The sequence below is a fragment of the Lutjanus erythropterus genome, chromosome 7, assembly GCF_056507025.1.
Source record: "Lutjanus erythropterus isolate fLutEry1 chromosome 7, fLutEry1.hap2, whole genome shotgun sequence".
NCBI classification, from domain to species: domain Eukaryota; kingdom Metazoa; phylum Chordata; class Actinopteri; order Lutjaniformes; family Lutjanidae; genus Lutjanus; species Lutjanus erythropterus.
Window position 1 is genome coordinate 38,217,202 of NC_139323.1, and position 25,343 is coordinate 38,242,544.

Below are 25,343 nucleotides of genomic sequence, written 5' to 3' on the forward strand. Positions count from 1 at the left end.
ATATCATCACATCAGATAGCGCGGGCTAAGTGAGATGCTCATGTTGAAATATCCAGACGCTGTTGGGTGTGTGCAATAATAGAGTCTGAGAGGCCAGTTTAGGTGCATCGTTCATCATTATTACCGCGACGCCGCGTCCAGCTCCGTCTTGTCCACCTCCATCTCGGAGTGACAGCTCTCTTTAACGCATTTCTAAAGAGCTATTCTTCCAAGGTGGTAATGTGCAGACACCCAATAAGTGCTGCTATTAAGCGGCCAGGAGCACTCTTGTCACATCTATAAACACACTGATATCACTCCCCAAATCTTCACACAGCGCCGGTGGTAAGGTAGACACCAGCTTGGCAAACAACGCCACTTTACAGCCACTGAAATTATGTATCTGTAATATAATGCTCCTCGTATAACAACCCCACAGCACACTGAGCAAATGCACCACTGTACAGCCATTAAACTTACCTCCATAGCTGAAACTATAAAGTATCCCAGAACATTAAAAATGCATAGGAACTTTACATAAAGTGCATCTTTAATTGAACAGCTTCTACCGTCTTTATTCTGAAACGCAGTTTTGTTGCAGACACAAATCAATAGCCATTCATTTCGTCCGTGATTTTGACAAGTGAGAGAAAAATGTTTCACGTGCTTTTAAGTGGCCAGTTTAATGGACCTGTGGACCTTAAATAACAGCCTGAAGCACCACATAAAATTTACCTGGCGATGCTATGACATCAGACTTATAAAAAGTTTACTGTCTGTAGCTCTACCTCATAATAACACCAGTTGTAGATATGTGTTTTATATATAAACTGCACCACCTGAAGTGCATCTAAATCTTAAAGGGGGGAACACTATCATTTTAACACAGCAACATCAGTTTATAAGATACAGGGACAACTCAGCCTGTGAAATCAGCTGGTGTCCAACAAGGATCTGCAGGGAGCTTTCTAACGTCTAAAAAAAAAACTTAATGTCGCCACAGTCTTTTTGGCTGACTTGCAGACAAACAATCTTAATATGAAAAGTCTGTAACACAACTTAACATTAGCCTTTCCTGCTCAGCTTACTTCAGGACTAACCCCCTTCACTTTTCCAGCAGTTGGAAAACATCAGACAAGACTTTTCTGGATCTTCAGAAGCGGCAACATTAATTAACTGACACACCGTAACCTGTAACTTTCTGCTCTGCCAGCAGCACTGGCAGTCTGACGCTCGCTCTCCTTCACTTGCACACTACCCTCTACCTTAAAGAAGCACTTTGCTTATGACAGTATGCTTCAATAAAGTCCAGTAAAACACAATTATTAAGGCAGTCACAATAAACCAGCATCCTGCAGGAATATGTTGCTTTTTGCTGAAATTTGGCTTGCAATATCATTTGTTTTTATCATCATGTAAGTATCATTTTATAATACTAATACTGAATCAATCAGACTTTAAACATTGCGTTACAGAGAGTGCAGAATTCATCATCATTTTGTCTTGATGCTAAGTCTTGATGCTAAAAACTTTTTCCAACTACAAAATTACTTTTAAACTGCAAAAGATACTTTTCAAAAATCCCACTTCAGATCATTTCATTCATGTAGGACAAAACCCAACTGGACAATCGACATTAAAGGGAAGCTCTACGACAACGGTTGCAGAATTGAAGCTGAATTTCCCTGCAGAGCTTTTGGACAGTCGTGACAATTAGAGGTATGCTTTCACTCTGCCGGCAGTGGGGAGCCGAACAATTCAATTGATCCCTTTTCATAATTAATTGCTGCTGAACAAAGGAGCACTTAGCTAACAAATGGCAGCAATCCACAGGAGACAAGGGGTTAAAGTAAAGTGGCCTAAAGGTATATGAGTGTGTGTGTGTGTGTGTGTGTGTGTGTGTGTGTGTGTGGGCTTGAGGCATATGTCTTTGATGTTGTAGTGAGAGTTATTTACAGACCGATGACTTTATTCACAAGGTTGATGACCTGCTTTTTCTCAGCCAATTAAACAGACAAAAAATAATAATTTCCCTTGCTGCCATTAGAAAGAAACACACTGATAGTGTCACTGATACCATTTTAAAACGTGCAGGAAAAAAAAGACAAATCAGAGATAACAGAAGCAGGAAGAGGAGAAGTAGAACTAGGTTGAGGATAAAACTGATGGAAATGGGGGGTGGGGGGGGTACCCAAAGCCTAGAGGGCAGAAAGGGAAGATAAGATCATACAAGGGCAAAGACGGGGCAGGAGGTGAACTTTCACATTGGATCTGTGGAAACAGTACTGGCAGCTAAAGCGATTCAACTAATACAGTGTGTATGGATGCGTTACGTCTCAACGAACGAACATGGGCCTCAAGCAGCGAGTGAAAACCCCCTGCCGAGTCTACAGGCGTGTACAATGGAAGAAAGTAGGTGAGAGGTATGATGGGGGAACAAGCGACGCTGCACTGAGACAGAGATCATTTACACCTCATCTCCCTCTCATCCTCTCTCCCTCTGTCACTTCCCCCTCTTCTCTGCACACCCTCCCTCTCTACAGGCTTGGTGATAAGTCATTATGCCAGACCACACTTGGGTAATTGGGGCAAGTAAAGGAGAGGAATCCACGCAAAGGGAGGGGTAGCACTGTGACCTGCATTTCTCTCCATCTCTTGAAACCCATTAGCCACAGTAAGCAGCTGCACTTAAATTTAGATCTCGTAAATGCAGATATTTCATAACATAATGACTGTTATCCTTCCAGCGAGGCATCCTCAGGGGTTCGGATTCTCAGCGTGTTCACTTTGAGAGCAGACTGCATACAAATGTGTGCCACACAGTGCGGGATGCCCCCGTCTTGTTTTCACAATCGCTCCCTAAAACACTTTGTATCTGTGACGCTTTATTTTAGTACTTGAAGATGTGTATCTTGAACCAGGAAGTCTGTCTGTTCACTGCGATTCATGCTCACAACATTTTGTGTGAAGTATTTTCCTTTGGCTCAAGTAGATCCGATACGCTGGATCATTATCAGCAAGAACACACAACTTATTACATTGATCAGATATTGACATGACATTAATTTAAAAAGAATGTCTGAATTCTCTGATTTCAGCTTCTGAAATGTGAATAGTTTCTGGCTTCTTCAGGCCTCTATCACCGTAAACTGACTTATATTTGTATGGATGCACCGATCTTACTTTTTCTCCCTGAACTCCGACACCCCAGTTCAGAGTAGAAGTGGAAATATTTGTGAAGCCAAGGGATGGCGGTTGGACTGTTGCTTGTTTGGTTCATAAAACGGTGCCCAAGGTGACGTTGGCTCACTTGTCGGGTTTGTTCAAAACGTGTGTGATCATCTGACTGCTTGTGTTTCCTGCCCTGCAGCCATTTCTTAGTGCTGTAATCACGTTTCCAGATCTCAGCAATTAACTTGCTCACTGCGATGCTGCTATTACCACTAATAACTGCTTAAAGTATGAAAAGTAAGATACAAGTTGTAATAAACCAGTGTCATTCTTTAAAACGCAGCTCTCTGATTTTTCTCAAGTCACACAAGACTGATCAAGTAACAGAGAGCGACAGAGAAAACAGTGCCGAGGATGAGAGCAGATAAGCCCACAGCATGTGACAACTCCAGGGCATCCACTTAAGACACACACACACACACACACACACTCACACACCTACTGTAACAGTGGCTAACAAAGGCTATCATGCATAAAGCCTCGCTCACTGCTCAGGGGCTTCTGAGGATTGTAGACGCTGTCATTTCTAAATCGCCTGAGGAATCTTTGCCGCAAGAAAAAAAAAAAAAAAGGGAAGCTGAGGTGCAGCAGACCAGACGGATATACACCACATCTACTCATGATGTTGTGAGTTTAAGTCTTGTTCATGGTCCATTATGCTCTCATCTACTCCATTTCTCTCTTTATTTTCTCTTACAGCCGCCCATGATGTGACTGAAGTAAAGTGAAAGCTGCTCTAAAATCTCATCTGCACTTTGAACATCAGACATCATTGGATCAGAACGCCCCTGAGGGGTGCGGGATGGAAACTGCGCTACTCAGATCAGGTTTTATTTTAAACAACACAAATTCATGTGTTCAAGGAAGACATTTTGGGGGGAAATATGCATGTTTGGTGTCTTGAAAGGTTTGTATTTCTTTGTATTCTTTATATGTAGGCTGAACACGTCCACTTTCGTCTAGACAACAGATATTCAATTGATATTGATCTCCTCATTTGACCGCAGGTCAGAGGGCAAACAGCTGTATTACCCAAAATGTTGGAATGTTTCTTCTGATTACCCCAAGATTTCAAAAAGAAGGTACAGTCTAATGTTGCAGGATGAATTGGATCAGATTGATCACATTTTCACATTTTTTTATAAGTGATTAACAGCAAAAAAGGTGTGCAGAATGATTTATTTTCTTTGTTGTGACATCAGGTCTTCTCAGAATGTTTGATCTATCGTACATTCAAATTAGAGCTACAACAATTTATCAAGTAATCAATTATTAATCAACTATTAAATTCATCACCAACTATTTTGATAATTGATTTATTAGTTTGGGTCATTTCTGAAGGAAAAAAAATGTCCAAATTCTGATTTCCGTTTCTAATCTTTTCAAATGTGAATATTCCCTGGTTTCTTTAGTCCTCTGTGACGGTAAACTCAGTGCCTGTGTTGTGGACAAAATAAGACATTTGAGGATTTCACCTTGAGCTTTGGGGAACACCGGAGAATTAGACGCTACAATTACAGCAACAACAACTACAGATGAATTCCCTGTTTTTTTTTCTGATCTGCCATTTCTGATTTCCTTTCTTTGTAAGAATTATAATTGACAGAATGCACAAACTTGTTTGGAACTTTTGTTTAATAGAAAATGAAATTATATGTTTATAATAAAACGCTGACAAATAACTGAAACATTTTCTCCAAAGCTGCTCCAGGTTACTGCCAGGCCAAATTATATTAGTAAGATTATGCACCAGAGGGAACATTACCTCATGAGCACCCATGGGGAACTTTATCTTACTTGATCTTGTGGGAGAAGCTGAAGATGAAACCAAAACGGAGTCTGACGTGGTGCAACCAACCTGCAATAACTTGCTGTGGTAATCATTTGCAGTGAGGAAAAGCAAAAAGCAGAAGTTACGCGAGTCTCGATGAAATGTGCAGACAGACATGGTCAACACAGGTTCTCCATTCTTCAATAAGAGATTTTTTTTTTTTTTTTGAGATTTTAATTGTCAGTCTAGTCTGTGTGTGAACCGCAGTATGCTGCTAGCTCGAGTTAGCCTGAAGGGCTAGAAAGTTTACAGTTGTTTCGTAACACCGTCAGCTTCTCAGCTGCTCCGTATTGATCTTCTCTTTATCCGGATCTTGGAGTCTATCGCTCCTGTTAATGCTGATGACACTGCTGTTGAATAAGGCTGTTGTTGAATATTTTTGTCAGTGTCACATGGAAATTTGACCGGTACAGAATCGAATATCTGACACTGACCAGCCAAGCTCAGAACTCTCAGATTTCCGGTCCTGAGCTGCTCGATCGGTGCAATGTAGCGTCCATGTTGTTTCCACATTACAACTTAAAAGCTCATGAACACATTGAAGAACAAAGCCCAACTTTTTTGTGTTTTCATGTTACACAATAATGCCACCTGATGTGTAACAGTGTGTAACATCCTCCTTCATCCAACATCCTCCCATCTAAAAAAAAAACTTTAATAGTCATTCTGTCCCCTGAGATTTACACCTTGTAACACGAAAAGTGCATTATGTTAGAAATCCACTCAGGAAGTTGTTGGAATTACAAAAATAAAAAGACGCCATTATTTACTTGACTCGTTTCCCAACTTTGTGATGCATACATCACATTTTGTCTGCCAAATCTTGGGCTGCTGAATTTTTTCTCACGTCTAATTAATGCAGATTTATTGCACATGCGTGCACGCAGACTCTCACACATACATACATACACACTCTGGGGCAATGAAAATGCTTACAAACACAATCTCTCTCTCTCTCTTCTCCACCCATCCCATCCCAAGACACACACATACATCCACTACATGCATATCATCCCGGCTTAATCTAATCCATTAGTCATATTAAGCAGATGTGATAGTGTTTATGGACCAGACATCTCTATCTACGAGCAGCAGATGTTGAGTTCCCCAAACTAAAACTGCAGCCTTAATGCATATTATTACATTATTACATATTATTTATCATCATGACTCCACTTACTGTAGATGGTAGGAATATCAGCATTACATCTTATTAGAAATCCTCCCACGATGCAGCTCTGTGTCATTTTGTGTGTGTGTGTGTGTGTGTGTGTGTGTGAGTGCTGGAGTGTGTTTCTGAGAGTTTCAGCAGCCAGCTGAGTGGCTGCGGTGGGCATTGGGCCCGAGACAGCTGGTGTAATGACATTTTCACAGCGAGCGACAGAACAGCGTGTTATTTTCTTGCACGGATGGTGAGCCCACAGATTTAGAAAGGCTCAAACAGGCATTCCCATTCAAATCAATATTCTCAACAGAGGTCATTTGGCCGGCGCACTCGAAATGAGATGGAGGGAAAAGAGAGGATTATCAGCAAAGTGTTCGAGACTTGTGTTTAATGTGATACGGAGGAAAAGTTTCATTTCACTCCATTGCATTTTGCAGATCCTGCCAGGGAATCTCTGGGCTTTGTCTTTGTCTTACAGTTTGCTCGTGCTCAGGATAAACATATTTCCAGTAATATTTTGAAGATGATTTTCCGCAACGCCGCTTTCAAATGCTCCATGCAGCAGATGCAAAGCCCCACCAGGAAGAGCCCGTTACAACTGATTTTAGCTGCGTGGTGGTGGCACATGAAGCTCCTGTGGCGTTGTTGCCATGGATGAGTGCACTGAGCTTTGGTATCCCGCTGTCTCTCTCCACCTCAACATGTGTGTTTGGCTGCACCTGGGACACATTTCAGACTCACAAAGCCATTAAATCAGCCCAGTCTGATGCAAGCACAGGTAACATATTCGCTCATTTCATATATAACGTAATATACAGCTATAAAAACTATTGCCAGATACTAAATAATAAAATGGCAGCTGCTCTCTTTCTTCCTCTATAGATTGATTCCATGCCAGGCAGCGACAGGCAGCGACAGGAAAATAAAATGACTAAACTCATAACAATGTATCTCATCAACAGCACTCACCGGATCAGTGAGCGGGATGGATATCGGTATAATGGATATCCAATAGTTTAAATCCGAGCCCTGCTTCTGACCTTTGCATTCATTCATTCATTCGTCACATGCTTTATATGTGCAAATAGATATAGATATACAGATAGGAGGGACAGGTCTTTTCAAATTAGAGTCATTTCTGTGATAATAAGATCGATCAGAAGCTCTACATCAGCCACACACATGTAGCAGCGCGGTGCTTATCACAGCTCCACAGCAGTTACAGTGTTCGCTGGAAACAACTATCAAATACATTTCTGATTAAGCTAGCAATTGAAAAATTAACAGCAACTCCTCTGTGATCCAACTGGTTAATTCTGACTGAGGGAAAAGCAATGAAATATTCACACCAGAAAAGCTGGGCTCAGAAAATGGTCGGTAATTGCGTCATCAAAACAGTCATTGACTAATTCTTCTCTTTCCAAAAGAGTAAATGAATCTGCTAATCGTTTTAGCTCATTAAAGCTGTATTTACACAAGTACCTTTTGCACTGGCAAATGTCTTGCAGTTTGCTTTTGCTCTTTCTTGATTTTAAATGCTGCTGCTGCTGCTGTGAATGGAGAAATCAATGTAGATAATTGTTATCTCTGAACAGCAAAATGGCATAAAAAAATCATTTTAAATACAAATAATTGTTTGCTGCCACCTATCTGTGCTGTTGAACCAGTAATTTGCTCTTCAGGCTAATGCAATTTGTGTAAATGGTTTTTTAGGGAACCTTCAAGCTGAGAGCAAAGACATACCTGTGTCACAACAGACACACAACTGTGATAAATCAAGAGCTTACCCTGAACAACACTAGCACATATCATCCACCTGAATCACATTGACACTGTAATATTCATACAGCGTTTGACAGGCGGCATGAAGGACCTGAAGATGCTCTATAAGATGAAAAACTTGTCCCAATGAAGAAAAACTTCTTCAGACACACTTGACTGCAGTAAAGGAAACCATTACTGAGCTGCCTGTGTTTTTAACTGTTATCCATTGATTCATGCTCCAGGCAGAGGAATCACACAAGTACAGCTTCCCTGTAATGTTCCAAGTAACTTTATTAGGAAGCCGAAGTCTGCTGTTCCACTTGAAGCCAATCTGTAACTCAGCAGGTATTCTCGCACATGTTCCTTTCATCCGTCTTTCTGAAAAGCTAAAACGTGTTCCTGGTTTCAAGTCCGAACAAAACGGGCATCTACCAGAGCTGCCCCCTGAATCAGCCAGAGACCCCTCTGTCGACTGAGATCCTTCAAATCAACTGGCTTTTTTTGGTTTGTTTTGACAGTCAGAAAATTAAATGAATTGTAGCTAAACTTAACCCATTTTAAGGCTGTTTTGCACACTTTAATACCTATTTCATCTCCATAAGGATATAAAGGAAAAACTGAGCCTATGGTGGTTTTGTATTGTAGTTGTTACAGCGTGGTCAATACAAATTTTTCCCAAAAACATTTATAAGCGAGACTAAAGTTAATCCAACTTTATAAATGTAACATTAACTTTATAATACACTCAGTTCTGATTTGTCAAAATTGTATTTAAGACATTTTTAGACATTTTAAAGCCTAAAACTCAGATGAAAAAGATGAAAAATACAGAAATCCTGTAAATAAAAATAGATAGAACCTTACAAAAATGCATGGGGGTAACATGTCAATAGGAAATAAGGGGAATCGTCAATAAACTTAAGCTACGGTAAGACAGCGAAACATGGTTGGTAAATAAGTTTCGGCTCTTTAGCTGTCATTGTGCAAAGAGCAACTCAACAGCATGTCAGGCTGAAAACTTTATAGTCAACGACAAAACTAACTGTGATGGAAACAGAGAAGTGTGACAGAAATGGAGCACAGGTGACGCGCTGTCAGCCACTTCAGCACAAGAGCAGGAAAATTATCTATAATTATCAGTATCTACTGACAGATTTATCACAATAAAATGTTTCATTTTAGCTACATTGCCCAGCCCTACACTGAACTGCAAAAAAAAAAAAGAAAAAAGATTGAATCATCGAAGCAATCGATCAAAGCTTTGTGGGAGATCGGTGGGGAGAAAAAAGCATATTCCACATTTCACTGACACAAACAGGTCAAAGAAACATAGATAGACAGATAGCATTTTATTGATCCAAAACTGTGGAATTCTTATGCAGCAGCAAGTCATGAGATATAATACATGGACAGTAAATATACATGTAAACAACAAAAGACAAATAGCCCAAAAGCTATGCAACTGATCGACCTCGAAGTACTGACCTGAAGACACAGAGCAGATTAAGACTGAGCGTGTTCTTATTTAAAGGTATTTCAGGATTTATATACTGATTTTAATTCTCAGAAAAGCAGCTGCATATATTCCCCAGACTCTGCTTTCTAGGCCAAAAGAGTTTTTAAAAATAACTTCCTCATCTCAACAAACTTTGGAGGGGAAAAAAAGTAACTTTGTGCCAGCATTTGTTTACTTTTTTTTTTTTTTTTTGGACAGACTTCCATGTTATGAAATCAAGATTTTTTTATTTATTTTGCTCTTTCATTCTCTTCACTTCAGATGTTTGAAGTAGTTCGAGGCTTCAAGGCCAAGTCATAACAGCCCTGACCTGAGAAGCAGAGGAAGGAAGTTGAAATATAAAGCCCTCATCTCTCTCTCTCTCTCTTAAGTTGTGTAACGGTGGTTCAACAGCAAACTACGCACAAAGATGCTGACATTTTCGCTTGACGCACAAAGGCTTTCTGTCGCTGTCACGATTTAAAGACGCCGACTCTCCCACTCCGTCTCCCTCTCTCCTCGGGGGAGGGCTCCATCAGCATGTCCCCGCAGCATCATTAGCGGCGTCTGGGGATACACACGGGTCTGATTTGCCTATGAGTGCCTCTGCGTGTATCACCACCTGTGTGTAATGGTGTGTGTCTATCTGCTGTCTTTCTCCTAGTTTCTCCAGCTGACATTTCAGCAGCTGGTGTCTGTTTTCGCTTTCATAAAGAGGAAATCCTTTCGATTCATATTTTTCTCTTGTAATCTCATAAAAAAAACAGACAGCAGCTGAGCGGAAACAACAAGGGGAAGTTTATAAAAAAGTCAATTGGCCGTTTGTTTCAGTTTCAGGTTTTAGTTCAAAGGCAATGCAAATGCATCTACAGAAAGGGTTTTGACAGCTTACTTTATGATTAAAAAAACATCTGATGGAGCTGTTTACACACAGAAATACTGATACTTATCATTGGAGATATTGCAATACCTGAACCTTGCTTATAGGCCAATACAGAGTGCTAATCCAACACCAGTGTGCTGAAAAAAAAAGTTCAATCAAGTCTGTAAAGAGTCTCTTTTGTTTTCCAGTTCATAATCACAAATGAAGAACAGCTCAATAAGAAGTAACAGCATCTTTATGGTGTTTTCACGGCGCGTCATCACTCCAAAGGTCGGCCATGTTGCAGTAAAAAACGCAGCTGGACTCTAACCGGTGCAGAGCAGAGGCTGACGCTCTGCAGACTATTACATTAGCAAAATAAAATGACAAATATCACCCTAAAAATTGGCAATCAGCGATGGATTCAGCCCATCATCGATAGACAATATAGTCGTCCAATCACCCAACCCTAGTGCACACACTGATTATGTGTACAAAATACAGTATACACTAGTTACTTATGGTATTGATATTGATCAATCAGTCAGTAATTTAGTAAATCAGGTTTGCAGAATCGGCCTTAGCTCCTCCAAGGTCGGCAACTCCAGGAGAAACTTGGACTAGGAAATAAAACAATCCTCTGGATTATTCCTCCTCCCGAAACTGGCTACACTGATGCAAACTTTGCCACTTAATCTGATGCTGAGCTACAGCTGGCATTTCTCTAAATTTGGTGGTGTCAGATCATGCATCGGTCACCGATACTCAAACATCAGAGGCGTTTTCCAGTACTGGTATTTGCATCAGAACAACCCTACTGAGTGTTTTTTTTTCTCCAGCTCATGCCTATCCATGGATATGCTGTGATAAACTACCAAAGTAATTCACAACACCAATGTTTTAATGGTGACATTCTCTCTTTCATTTATTAAGTCACTGAATATGAATTTGGGGTGGATCTCCAGGCCCAGGTCCTCCCACCATTCATCAAGGATATGAATAATTGGATTTTGGTCAGGCAGAGGACAAATATGAGCCAACTAGAGAGGACCTGGGTGTTTAGCCATGCATGAGAGGTAGAGGGGCTCCCACTCTGACCTTGACTGATCACAGCGCAGTCTGGTTCTGCAGGAGTCAGCACTGCAGACCATGCAGGTGCGAGACTTTAAAGAAGATTCTCAGGAGAGAAATTTGTATTAGCTGCTTATTGGTGAAACTTATTTTATCTCTTAAAAACATTTCTAATTTTAGCAATGCTCAGCACAGTCTGTTCTTGACTGATCACGTTTTCTGGTGGAGGAGGAGGCCTGATTCACAGGAGTCAGCACTACAGACCAGTGGCAAGAAAGTAACAAGGAAAAGAGAGGACACGGGATTCACCAGTCAAATTTAGAGCTGCAAATTATGACTAGTCTAATGATTATTTTCCCAATTTATCAATTACACTTTTAGTCTATAAATTGTCAAACAACTGTGAAAAAAATGCTCATCACAATCCCCCAGAGCCCAAAATCACACCTTCATATTGCTTAATTTGTCCAACCAACAGCCAAAAACCATGGACTTTTCATTTTTTATCATAAATGACAAGAGAAATAAGCAAATCCTCACTTTTGAGAGGCTGGAACCAGCAAATGTTTGATATTTTTGCTTGAAAAATGACTGAAACAATTAATCAATTATCAAAATAGTTGGCAAGTAATTTTCTTTCTAATGAACAATCAAATTGATCAGTTGTTGCAGCTTTAGTACAATTGAATATATTACAAGGAATAGTGAAAGCCAGAAAAATGTTCAATGAAAGTATAAATGTTGGAAGAATGTCTCTGATATTGAGTTGTTCTACTCACATGTTGATTGTCTCATAATGTGGAAAAGATTTAATAAGGGGAACCAATACGAGATAATCACTTTTATCTATTCATCTCATCAATCTGTGTTGTTGTAAGTACAATATTTTGTTATGAGGCACAATCTGTGTGCTCTTTCTGTTAGATGTTAACATACACACTTACACAGTGTATATGCACACTTCAGCCTTGAAATCCATCATCATTACACCACAGTGTCCAGGTGCTGCAGATAGAAATGACCATGCATGCGTGCGTAACCTTTCAGCTGAGCCCTGCAGGGGTATCTATGATACAAAGCATCATAAATCGACAACTATTGTACTACAATCAAGCAGATTAAGAGACGGGCGCACAGCAATAAAAGAAGAGGAAGAGAAACAGAGAAGAAGGTTTTACCCACCCTGAGGTTAAAGGATAAAAAAGTTGCTGAGTGGTGTGTCAGACGTTATAATAGAGGTCAGAATGTATTAACTGCATGAGCGGATCATCAAAAGGTAGTGGTACAGGGCGGGGAGGGGATGTGGTGCCATGTGCACTGGAGGTGCAAAGAGCAACGAACCACATGGAACAATTTCACTTTTAATATTCTCACAGAAGTCCTACACTGGATCCCTCAGGAAAGAGAACAAAGAAACTTGTTGGAAAAGAGTCAGTCCTCAAACAAAGACGACTTTCTCATCATTATGATTATCAACTCTTAATCAACTCTTCCACATCAGAATTCTGCAGATCATCTCTGTGTCTCTGGGTTTTTCACTGGGTGAACATGCGCAGTGTTCACAGTGCGCTTAAGCGACAAAATGACCACATGGATTTAAATGTTATACCAAGACGGAACAAAAAGATCAAAATAAAACGAAGATTGTCACAAATGACATTTTCACACAGGAATCAAGATAAAAACACTGCAGTTCGTGCAATCAGTCTGTGCACATTTCACTTTCACTTTTTCACATTATCACACCTGTTTGGAACGCTGTAGAACTAAACATCCTTTTTCCAGAGCTAACAGAAGTGGCGAGTGAGCCGTCTTCACATTCCTTCTCATCTCTGCTAAGAGGGTCACACGCACAATGGCAACTGGGAAGCGACAGGTAAACAAACCATAGCAAAACGGCCAAATTCTGCCCTCAGCGGACCTTGCTCATCATGGGAGCACAACAGTAATGCACAAACATCTGGAGAGGTGGCACGCTGGACATGTGAACGATGCAGGACTCAGGACTCACCTCAGTAAGATAGCTTGTTAGCTAGCTTGTAGTTAAAAGCCAAGACAGCTCTGTCTATACCTGCATGCAGGAGTCCAGAATCAAGGACAAAAATAGAACTTGATCGTCAGTGTTTCTCAAACAAACATTTATTAGTGACGATCCGACACAATTAAAACATGAGCTGCCATGAACTGATTTTCTGTTTTTGGAGCTGTGTTCCTCTCTCCCGGTCATGAACCTTCAATTTGCAAAACTCTGGTAATTTTAACTGATCACTGTCGCGATCTGGGGTTTCCTTCAATACGTAAACCTGTCTGTGTCAGGTAAAAAAATTCAAACTACGGAATAGACTTTTTTGGGTTATTAGTCAATCATTTCAATAATTGATTACTAATTGCAATCATAATTGTTGTTTGTTGCAGCCCTATTTCCCATCTATTTCTTTGATTTAAGAAGAGAATGAAAGAACTTGAAGTCTGATAAAAAAAAAAAGAAGAAATAAAACAATTTAGAAAAATTATATAAAATACAAACACTAAAATCCAACAAAATAAGGTAATGTGAGAATATGTTTTGATCTTGATTTGGAGTTACTGGGTCACAAGCTAGTGAAAAAACTGCAATTATTTTCTATTCAAATATTTATGTAAAATAAATCAATTACACATTGGCAACAAATAAGAGTGTGCTACATGAGACCAATTTAATACAATATTTTAATCAGAATCTTTCACAAAGGTAAAAAAGCCTTTGTATGTTTGTTGGAATTTTAAGCAAATATGGCACACAATCATACAAAGGCTGCCCACCTTTGAGTTAAACAGGCAGGGAAACACTGGTCTTTAATCAACAGTTGCCTGGATTTTTGAATATTACTGAACCCACGAACCACTGAGTCATTAACTGCCCGACACCCCAGGATTACCGAGTGTTAGAGACAGACAGAAAGAGCTGGAGGACCCCACATGGACCATCTGACACCCCGTGATTAGTGTGTGTGTGCGACCTAATCTCTACAGACTGATACCCCGTGATTAGACACGGGGGGGGGGGGGGGGGGCTGTATGGTATGTGTGTGTCTGTGTATGTGTTGGGGACAGGACAGTGGGGTGAAGATTAACAATCATCATTAACACAACACATGTCCATTAATCCTCTTCATAAAGCCTGTTATTATTGCACTGAAAAGTTCAGCTGTTTGTCGGCGCCTGAGCTGCAGCGCCTTCCTGCCACACTGCAGGAAATGCACTGCATTTTGCATATAAATTTTAATAGACAGATTGATGCACATTTGATATGGGTCCAAAGCTAAATGACTCACACAGCCTCCTGGGTCTCATCCAGTTCACTGTCATCTAAGTGGCTACGTAAGACTTGAGCTGAGAGCTCGCAAGCTGCAATGTTGAGCCATTTGGTTCTTCATGTACATCGCACAGAATTCAGAAAACAATAATATTATGCAGTATTCTTTTAACATGGTTTTATGTGGCTGTGCTGCCATGTTAAAATGATCAATCTAAAGACCACTAATATCTATTAGTGTACAATCAATGGCTTGATGAATCAATTCCTTTCCTTTGCTGGGTTGTACTCACCCGGAGCAATATATGTGTACACTGAATATGCCAGTACAATTTCAGTTTCAGTGAGTTTATCAGAGCTTTTTTACTGAAAACAGCTTCCTGCCGCTGCTTAAAACAATGCTGATGAGAGCTGTGAACTAAAACATTAAAGTTGTGGCTCAAAAAGTGAAAACAATGAGCCTAAAGACACTAAAATGCTTAGTAGAGCTGAGGGGAACTGCACAGATATGTGAAACTTGCACGTTTCACTTTACAGATTTGAGTAATCAGAGCCAGTGATAATATAAAAATACTCATTAGTGCATCTTTTAAGATTAAATGCATCTTACTGAAAAAGTCAATAACAGATGTTGTCACACTGAATCATCCGCTTTTTTCAAAAGCAAGTCTTTCTTTAACCTCTGGCAAAAAGATGAATTTGGTTTTCTACAAAACACATTTCTCGTTCATCAAAGTTAGGACAAGTAAGAATAAAACTAACACTCAAAACACATTTTATCTTAGAAACCCAGCAAAAGCAGCATAAAAATCATGCTGAGCAGCTAAGTGGGCCAATGTTTGATTTAAAGCACAGTCCTCCAACTTCAGTGGACTCATTATATAAGCCTCCTGTCCTGATATAACACCAGGCACACAAGATTCAAAGATTCAATTTATTACCATGAAAAACTAACTGTGTATGTGGTGGTAAATTCAGACTGAATATATTTGAAATAATTCATATTCACAGAGAGTCCAGAGAGTGATATATATTTGAAGCTGTGTGCACAAATCCTAAATATAAAATCTGTAATCCAGTCGGTGGCCTTCATCCCGCCACAATCGCTTCTAAACGTCTTTATGCTCGCTGTATTCTTCTGTCTAATATGCAGCTCTACCTTTTTGTCTTGTCCTCTCCTTTCATATTTTCATCTCATCTACTTTCATATTTTTTCTAACCTACTGTCCCTGCATCCCTCGTCTCTGACATCCAACTTTGCAGTGGTCATTCAAAGCATTCATGTGACCAAGAAGTCCTGCACAAAAACTCCATCATTCGAGCTCACTGCTGAAAACATGGTTTCAAATCTTTCTTTACACTGTAAAAACTATTGCTTTGATCCTACTCAAAAAAAATAAGGCAACATTTTCCAAGCACTTTTTAGTAGTTTAGTGAACTTCTTGTTTTTTTGATTTTGGAAAACTCAAAAATTTGTATTTTACAGTGTTAAAATTTTTTAGTATAGCCTTGAATAAAAAGCCAAAAAATTGAGTTTACCTAACTTAAAAAACAGTCAGTTATTAACTACGTCATACTTAATTAAATAAAGTAAAATTTATATTATATATTAAGAAATTGATTTGGATGCACTCAATTTTATTGAGTTTAAATAAAAATTCTTTTGCATGTTTTTAATGTTTAAATTACTTTATAAAATTAGTACGAAATAACTAATAAAATCTGTTACATTTGAGAAAGAGAGATATTTGTGTCCAAAATTTTTATTTACCAAAAGCATTTTCTGCAACTTCATGGTTCTGAACTGTTTACATACAATTCTGTTTTTAAAACCAAAATAAATCAAAGTAGTCTGTGACCTGACCTTAAAGTGCTGATTAGAACACCTGAGTATTTTTAGCATATGGAAATATACTCAAGGGCACGGTAACAAAACAAAGTTTTGGATTTTAAGATGCATATAAAGAACATTTAAAAAATTGAACAATTTACAGAATACAAATTTTGACCTGCAGCTGATAAAACCTTCACAATGAAAACATTTATCAGAAACTCCACTAAAATAGATCAAAGTAATCTGTGACCTGATCTTAAAGTGCTGAACAGAACACCTGACTATTTTTAACATATGGAAATATACCCAAGGGCATGATAACAAAACAAAGTTTTGGATTTTAAGATGGATATATAGAACATTTCAACAATTGAACAATTTGCAGAATACAAATTCTGACCTGCTGATAAAACCTTCACAATGAAAACATTTATCAGAAACTCCACCTACACCTGCTCACAAGGACAATTAAAAGAACAATTAGTAGGTGCTGTCCATTGAGCTCCACAGCTCTCTTTGACACGTCAATAAATCTAGAAATCCAAGTATGACATTGTTGAACAAGAACTAAAACCGTTCACAGGTGGGCCAGCTTAGGCAAGAAGCTTGTTTTTGAGAGTCATGAATTTGGCTGTCGGTTTTGGGCGCAACGAGTCCAGTCCAACAAAAAGTCTTTGGAAGACCTCAAATGTCTTCGAGAGTTTAGGTGGATACTCCAGATTTAGGGCATATGTTATTCCGAGGAGTAGGCAGCATGCTCTTGCTAGAGTTTCAAGCCCAGTAAGCACTGGGACACCCTCAATGATGATACCAGCAGCATCTGGCTCCTGGCAAGTGTAGATCCTCACACTTTGAGTTTTCAGTTCCTCGTGTACACTTCTCTCTGCTGTTCCCTGTATGACATACAAATAGAACACGATTAGAATGAAATGTCTCATTTGTTGAAATAATAAATAAATAAAAAACAAAAAAACAAAAACTACACTTAGTGTCATTTGGAAAGGAAACTCCATCATGTTTCAGTAGTTTTGAGTGTGGTTTTATGTTTCTTTTCTTTTTGAGTGTGACTGACCTGACTGAGTGACTGACCTGACTGAGAGACTGACCTGACTGAGAGACTGACCTGACTCAGTGACTGACCTGAAACAAACTTACTTTGAAGTCAGAGATGAGCTCCTCAACACTCTCTCCCATATACTCAATAAGACATCTCAGGGTCACATCTCTCTTCTTAAGAACTGAAGTCATTGGATCCTAGAGTTATAAGTGAATAATTAAACACAATCATACAGGCAGGCATTGTCAATCAAATCTGTTTGCCATTACCACTGTGGTTCTTCACTACATTAAACAGAGCAGTGTTCTTCAACCATGATCCTCAGGGCCCATTGTAGGCTTTGTCCTCCATGTTTTAGATGTTTCCCTCTAAAACATGTCCTCCATGTTTTAGAGGGAAACATCTAAAACATGGAGGACAATGGGCCCTAAGGACCATGGTTGAAGAACACTGAAATACAGCTTATGTATTTTGATTGAAAACACATTAAAATTGGTAAAGTAAACCAAAATATTAATTGAAACATTCACCCATCTGGACCAAAACAACTGAACAACAAATTACTCATTGTATTAATATGATCCTGTAACTTTTTTTCCAAACACTCTTGCCTTACCTGTATCAGTTCCATCAACATGTTCTTGATGCGCTGACCCACTGCTCCTCCCTTTGCACTGAACAGCTGCAGGAGCTTTGGAGTGTACCTGTCCAGCTGGGACATAAACGTTGACTCTAGTGGAACTACAGTGCACCTACGAAACTCCTCACTGATCTGAAAGACAGCAAGTGTTTGGGACTTTCAGGAGGTGTAAACGCAGCCTTTGCATTTTATGCAGTCATTATTATTATTTTTAATAAATGTAGGTTCAGGAACACTAAAATGAGAAATGATTTACCTGGAATGGTTCGAAGAGGGCAGGCCACCTTTCTTTCAATTCTGCCACTCCTGGGGATTGCACAACAACTTCCATTCTTCTGTAGCTGTATGTCTTGGCCATCATGTAATTTATGCTCTTGACATTGTCCTTTTTCTTGCAGGCTTCAATGAGATCAAGTCTCACATTCTCAAGGGTATCGTCAGTTTCACCAGCTGAGTGTGAAGGAAGAAAATTGACTTCTGCCTTCTTTGCTCTCTTGATGTTTTTAGCAGGTTTTCTGTCATCTCCACTCTTGTGTTTCATCGAGTTTATCAGGAGTTCAGGGCTTCCCAGTGCTTTACGTTTTGTCCGGTAGTTTCCACATTTGTATTTCAGGCTTTGTTGCCACCCATAAATTCCATTAAAAGAGCCTGGCTCCTTTAGGCACGGATGCTTATCCACTAGCGCTTGTGCTACAGCACACCTCTGAGCATCATTAGGGTAAGCCGTGTAAGAAAACATTGTCTCTGCCAGCCGTTCCAGGATGTCCGATTTTATACTTGGTGATGTCAGTGTGGTTCCATCTCTTAAATAAGTCTCATTGCCTTGCCTCAAAGCCAGCTCAGTGTTGTGTGAGAAAGTTGGAATTGGAAATACAGGAGGCCATGGGTTCTGCCTCTCAGTGACGTGGGGACTGAAAATGATGGTATCGTCCGAGTCCACAGAGAGAGAGGCACAATCAGAAAGAGAGGACACATCTGATGCATTAGGGGTGCTTTCCTCAGGAACAATGGTCAGTGTCAGGTTAAGCGGTATATACACTACTTTAAGTGTATCCTTATCTTTCAGTTCACTTGTAGAGGTAAGGGTGAAGAAGTCATCAAAGTCTTTGTCTTTGTACTGAAGACTTATTTCTGTGTGGATGGAAAAATGTTCTTTTACAGCTGCAACTAATTCATCTACAGATGAGGGAATGCCACCGTCGAGAGTAAGTTTCTTGACTTCATGATTGATGACAACCCGAAATCTCACTGTTTGTTCCATGCCTAGAGGGCAGAAGAAGCAAAGATCATACTGTGATTCTCAACACTTGAGGCAGATGTGGCGCTTCAGTGTCACCATTCGCTTTCCTAAAACAATATAGGATGACAGAGGATAAACATCGCTAAGGTTTTGTTGTCCAACAAGAGTTAAATGGTGCGTCTTCTCCAGATAAAACCCACGATAGTGTTCATCATACCAGGAGATCTGGGTTTTAACGATAAAATGCACTTCTTCCCCAATGAGTGCAATTTGACTGATCTCTGCAAAATCTGGAAGACCTGCAGTGGAACCATGGACCACAATCATGCCTTTTGAGTACCTTGTTCCATGACAGGTGACTGTGTCAGCCAGCTGTACTTGAGACTGATGAGGATATAGACGCCTGATCGATTCCTGAACATTTACATGCAGGACATCTACTGACACTGATGTCACTCTTACAACACTCAGATTTGGCACTGTGGTGGAATGCAGGTGGTGGCTAATCATAAGTTGATGTTTTGCAGCCAGGGATCGTATAATGTTCTTAAAGTTGCCAGTATGCCTCACAATCCGCTTAAACTGACTGTGTTTTCCTTCAAATCTCATCGTCCAGAAAGCAATAATTGGCCCAAATGCTTTAATTAATACAGGATAGTGTTCTAGAAAGTGATGCTTTGGGATCAAACCTTCATTAGGAAACACTTCTTGAAATCTGTGTCGATGTTCTGAGATTTTTGAGTCAAGATAGCAAATGCTTTCTTCATTGTGGACTGGGGCAACAACAAGTTCAACAATGTCTTTTAAAGACATCAGCAGAAGCCAAGCTGGATCACTCAAAGGTATTCTGTGGCCAATAATGAATGGCAGCAGTCGAATAAGGGCCCAATTTTCATGAGCGTTTCCTCCTATTTTCTTTTTTGAAGAGAAGGTTGATGGCACTGGCTGAGGACAGTCAGTTTTGTCTGTCCATTTATAAGGAAACTGTGTAATGGCACTGTTAAGTTCACTGAAAGTGAAATATTTCTTTGAAATAAATACACTGAAGCAGAGTCCTAACTCTAAGGGAACAATGCCTTCAAAAATGTCATGTAGTAAGTCTGGTGGGTAGCCAGAGACACAGTGGAAGTAGCTCAAATGTTCAGTCAATGGGCAATCCTTTTTCACACCATAACTGTGTGTCAGAGTAGGGTTTTCTTTAACAGTCAACAAATGAATTGCATGGTCCTCTTTGGTGCGAGCAGGAAAGGCATCCAACCTCACTTCCTTTGTTTGAAAGTCTGATCGCTCTCCAAGACAAAATCTACAAATGTAGGGCCCAGAGAAATTTTCCACAAGTCCAGATATTGAGTGTGCCCCAAGATTATCTGCGACTACACAAAAAACACTGCCTTTCACTTTTTTGCCAATGGAGGAAATGTATATGCCATCACGCTCCAAGATTGCAATGTCTTTTAACAGAGGGGCAAGCACTTCAGCATAACCAAATCTTTTGATGTCAACTGCTTTGCATAAAAGGGCCAGGTATACAGAGTTGAGAGTGGACCGAGAAGCATGAGGGATGTTGCCAAAAACCCAATATACTGCTGTTACTTTATGCTTTTTTCTTGATGTTCCCAGCGGGTTACAAATCTCAAAGTCGTCCACATACAGTACAAGAGGTATTCTTATTTCTTTGGAATAAAATGAATTTTCTTTGTAGACTGTACCATCAAGGTATGATCTATATTCTGCAGATGATGACTGGTCCTGTTCTTTAGTTAGTGCCTTTTCTCTCAAAATGTCTTTAAGCAAAATTTGAACCAAAGACTGAAGAATTGGGACATACTGGAAACTCCTCTTCTCATTTGGTTCAAGGATGTATTGAACAGGCTCAACAACTTCAAATTTTTCTTTATAATACCTATGTCTCCTGAATGATGATGAAAGAGGACCACTGGCTCCAAGTGCTTTGCTTAGAGGATTGGATTTGCACAATTCCTCAACAAGAGATGTAACAAACGTGTTATCAATAGTTTGATTATTTTTCTTTAAATGAGACACAACAATATCTCTAATTGCAACTACTGGTGCAGAACTTGCTATGAAGAAAAGGTCATCTACCAATTCATCAATGCATCGAACTGACACATTATGGACACTTTCTAATTTCAACAGGAGGGACGCTATATATTCGACACACACATCACTTCCATCTTCCTCTTCATACTGTTCATTTGAGGTAGTTACTTCATTATTATCATCAATGCCATCAATATCCTCTTCAGAAGCTTCCAAATTAAGCGGCTTGCTTGACTCTGCTAGCTGTCTTTGACTAATGATCTCTGGTTTGAAATCTTGTAAAGAATGGGGGCTGTGCTTTCTGTGTTTGTGTGTTGCAAAGGTCGAATAAACATTAGTTTGATGATCACAGCCTGCAAAGACACACTTTACGGTCTCATTATTCTTTAGATGATGATGTATATGTTCAAAAAAATCCTTTTCACTCGGAAATCCAGGTCTTTGACACACTAGGCAGGTGAACAAAAGAGTTGCTTGCGTTGAGGCAAGTGCATTTACTTCTCGATGGTACCTTGACAAGTGACAGCAGAGGGCACTCCAGTGTTTAAAAGAGCATGGGCAGCCTATGTGTATACAAGGCAGGGCATGGCTTTGTCCATAGGTTCCATGATGCAGTCTGTAATGCTTTAAAATATCAGCCTTTTCTTGTACAACACAGCTGCATAATTTACAGGGCCATCCCATCTGTCACAGAACAAAATTAAGAAAGGTATTACTGTGGGTATAGGTTTTAACAAAAGTCCCACTCTATGGCAACTGTTTAGGAGAATGCTGAGAATTATTTAATCTATGTTTTCCTGCGAAGCTTTAGTAAAGTTTAACTGACTATTGAACTTCACCTGACTAGCCATCAGCATAATGGGTGAGGAGAAGACCGAACACCTTAAATCTGTGTGTAAATTACAGTATGACACAAAAACCATGTACTGCAATAACCTTTAAGGATTTAAATTGCTGTACCTGATGTTGACACAGGGCTTCTGGGTTGAACCTCTCTCATACGAAGGTTTTCTGAAGAAACAACAAAAACATCAAAAGTGATTTCAATGCAAAGAACCAACTGATCAAAAAAATATTTATATGTCAAGTGAACAAGTGAATTAAAAATCTACTAACGCATCTCAATAAATATTAATATTGTGAAAAGTTCATTAGTTTGCAAATTTGATTAAAAATGATTCAATTTTATATACAGTATTCTATAGTAGTCTAGTAAAATATTTCAAGCCTGTTTTTGTGTACATTTTAATGATTATAGTTCATGCAAATCTGACATCAAGTTTCTCAAAGTATTATAATAACTTCCTTGGTCACACCAGCAAATGATTTGGTCGCCCCACCTCCTTATTTTGGTTCAGTATGGCCACAGCTATTAATCCACTATGCTGCTGATGAATAGCTGTTTTTGCATAACCTACTTATAGTTCACTGACTTTCAGTGATACAACACTTAATATCTGTAAAATGTTTCAATCAGAAAATATATTCATTTTGTCACCAGTCCTCTTCTGATACCAGTCATAAACTGGTCACAGGCTAAACACTTGCTGAACATCTGCTTATCAGTAAATATTACATTTTAAGGGGCCTTCACATGACAAGAAATTTGCTCTTCGTTCAGCACCAGGTAGAGCGCAGAGGCGCCGAGCGGACGCGGTGGACCTCAGGTATACGTCATCAACAAGTGCGAGCTATTCACCGTTGCTAGGCAACACCAAACGCTACTTGAAAAAGGACGAGGAGGAAAAAGCAGACTCCTCTTCTGCAAAAACTAACCACAGCTCTATGTAACAACATGATAGGATTTACTGTTGCTGAGCTAAAGGACAGTTTATATAGCTACGAAGCACTGATCCTGTCACTGTGTCTGCCTGGTATAGCGAACGTACACAAACAGCTAAGCTAGCGTTAGCATTATATTTAGCTTAACGGTAGCTCGTAAACTCTGCCTAATCACAAACCTGGTAGCCCGATCTGACTACTGACATTTCGCCAAGCAATACTCTTCCTGCCGAGATCGTGATATGATTTTACTGTGGTGTTATACAGTTCGGGGAAGTTGGAAACACAGAGAATGAGTTTTTCTTCCATCTCCTCTCCCTCCTCTGTTTGTATGTTTTGCTTCTGGCTACGTCACATTCAGCTGTTATCTCATTGGTTGCGCTTTGAAAGGTCAGCGGCAAACGAGGTCAAAGTTCAAATAATTTGAAATTTGGGCGCAGCGGTGAGCGGCAGGTCCGAGCGGTGCGCCACACCGAGGGCAGCGGTGCTGCTAGGTCGGGCGCTACCGCTCTCTCCATAGGAAAATAATGGGACAGCCAGCCATGTGTAGGGGCCTAGCATGAGGGCTGCGCGCATGTTAGCATTAGCCCCGCGCACATGGCTGCTAGCTGGAATTTCGACAGTGGCAGTAAAAAAATAACAGTAGCAGAATAAAATAACTCTAATCCTACTAGCAAACGATCATGAAGACAGAATTTGTAGACAATATGAAGTGGAAACCGCATTTGTCTAAGAAATAAACTTTGTAAGGTTAGCTCTACACTTCATAGTGGCCTACAATACTGGCAAAACATAGTGGGGAAAAAACACGCCATGCTTCTTCATTAAAGTTGGGAATAAATATTGCAGCACGCTCATGTTCACTCGGCTAAAACCTCATTTTAAGCAATGAAAACGGTTACTTACATGTCTGCCGATGTACAGCCGCCTCAGTCCAACCAAAAGTGCCAGTGAGTGTTGGAGTTACGCCAGGACAAGTTCACCCTGCAGTATGTGGGCGTGTCAGAAAGATTTAGTTTTGGTAAACGCTATAAAATTGAGTTTGTTAAATCAATTTTATGACAAGTTCAGTAAAATCAATTTTAGAATATAAAATTATAAGTTAGTTAAATATTCACACTTATTACTTTTCTGGAACTTTCACAAACACAAAAAGAAATTGAAATTACTTTTATGAAGCAGATATGCTTCGTAAAGGAAAGTAATACTAACTACATGACTGAAGGACTTTTTACAGTGTACTTTAAACATTTATTAATAAATGAGCAACAAAGCTTAATTAAAACATGATACTTTTTCCAATCGTGTCCAACCCACTTTATACCACTGAGAAGAGAACACACAAAACAAAAGAATACAAAACTTTGAGAACCTCCATCCATCCATCTTCAACCGCTTATCTGAGGTCAGTATCATTGAGGAACTGAGGATCATAAACTGTATGATTTTTTGGGGGGGGAGAAATTTCATTTTATAACATTTTAATTGATTTAATTCTAGTTTGTGGGAACTGGGCTAAAACGAAGGCTGCAAAGTTGTTTCTATACTGGACCTGCATATGAAAGCATGAGCATACAACATTTCTAATAGAACTTGAAGCCATCATTTTTCCAATATTCCAATATTTATTCCTATACACTAGATGTCACCATGATCTGGCATCAGGCAACCTGAAGAAGAGTTAAGCTTCCACAAGAGAAACACCAATATTACAGTTTAAATCACTCATCAATTAAAATTATGAAAATAAACATTTACTTCTACATTATTCTAACATAATTAACCAAATTAACTGCAAATAATCAAGATAATCTGCTATTTAACATCAGTGCAGGACAGTTATGAGCAATTAAATCCTGTCCAGAGCATCTCAAGGACACAGGAAGATGCCTTCAGGGCACGCCGTGACATTTTCAGTGGTAGCCTGTTGAATTTGTGCCAGTGAGATTCCACCACATTGACAGAAATTTGAGATATCTAAAGTACTATCTTGTTAGCGATATGAGCGAAGCCCAACTACACCCTACTTACACACC

The 25,343-nt window shown here is 39.6% G+C and overlaps 2 protein-coding genes across 6 annotated transcripts in view; both read right to left on the minus strand.

Moving 5' to 3' along the window:
- Positions 1-25,343, minus strand: part of lrp8 (low density lipoprotein receptor-related protein 8, apolipoprotein e receptor) — a 246,160-nt gene that overhangs the window by 184,455 nt on the left and 36,362 nt on the right. The window lies entirely within an intron of this gene.
- On the minus strand, positions 16,441-24,327 carry LOC146324373 (uncharacterized). Of its 4 annotated transcripts, none has more exons than XM_084723700.1 (6): positions 24,214-24,327; positions 22,486-22,536; positions 18,481-19,487; positions 18,201-18,356; positions 17,668-17,781; positions 16,441-17,420 (listed from the first exon to the last, which is right to left on the minus strand). In XM_084723700.1, exons 2-6 carry the CDS (start codon positions 22,523-22,525, stop codon positions 17,121-17,123), a joined length of 1,617 nt encoding a protein of 538 aa, XP_084579826.1. In that variant the 5' UTR covers positions 22,526-22,536; positions 24,214-24,327; the 3' UTR covers positions 16,441-17,120. The 4 variants fall into 4 exon arrangements, with proteins under 4 accessions (XP_084579826.1, XP_084579827.1, XP_084579829.1 ...); XM_084723701.1 differs by having other exon boundaries at positions 17,683-17,781; positions 24,214-24,322; XM_084723703.1 differs by lacking the exon at positions 17,668-17,781 and having other exon boundaries at positions 24,214-24,325.

Excerpts from the sequence above, each read along its gene's own strand:
- LOC146324373 (XM_084723700.1), bottom strand. The coding sequence starts at position 22,525 with ATGAGAGAGGTTCAACCCAGAAGCCCTGTGTCAACATCAG. Across the intron at positions 19,488-22,485 it reads AAGCCCTGTGTCAACATCAG|GCATGGAACAAACAGTGAGA; the intron begins GTACAGCAATTT and ends TCTGCCCTCTAG. Across the intron at positions 17,782-18,200 it reads TGTTGATGGAACTGATACAG|GATCCAATGACTTCAGTTCT; the intron begins GTAAGGCAAGAG and ends TTATAACTCTAG.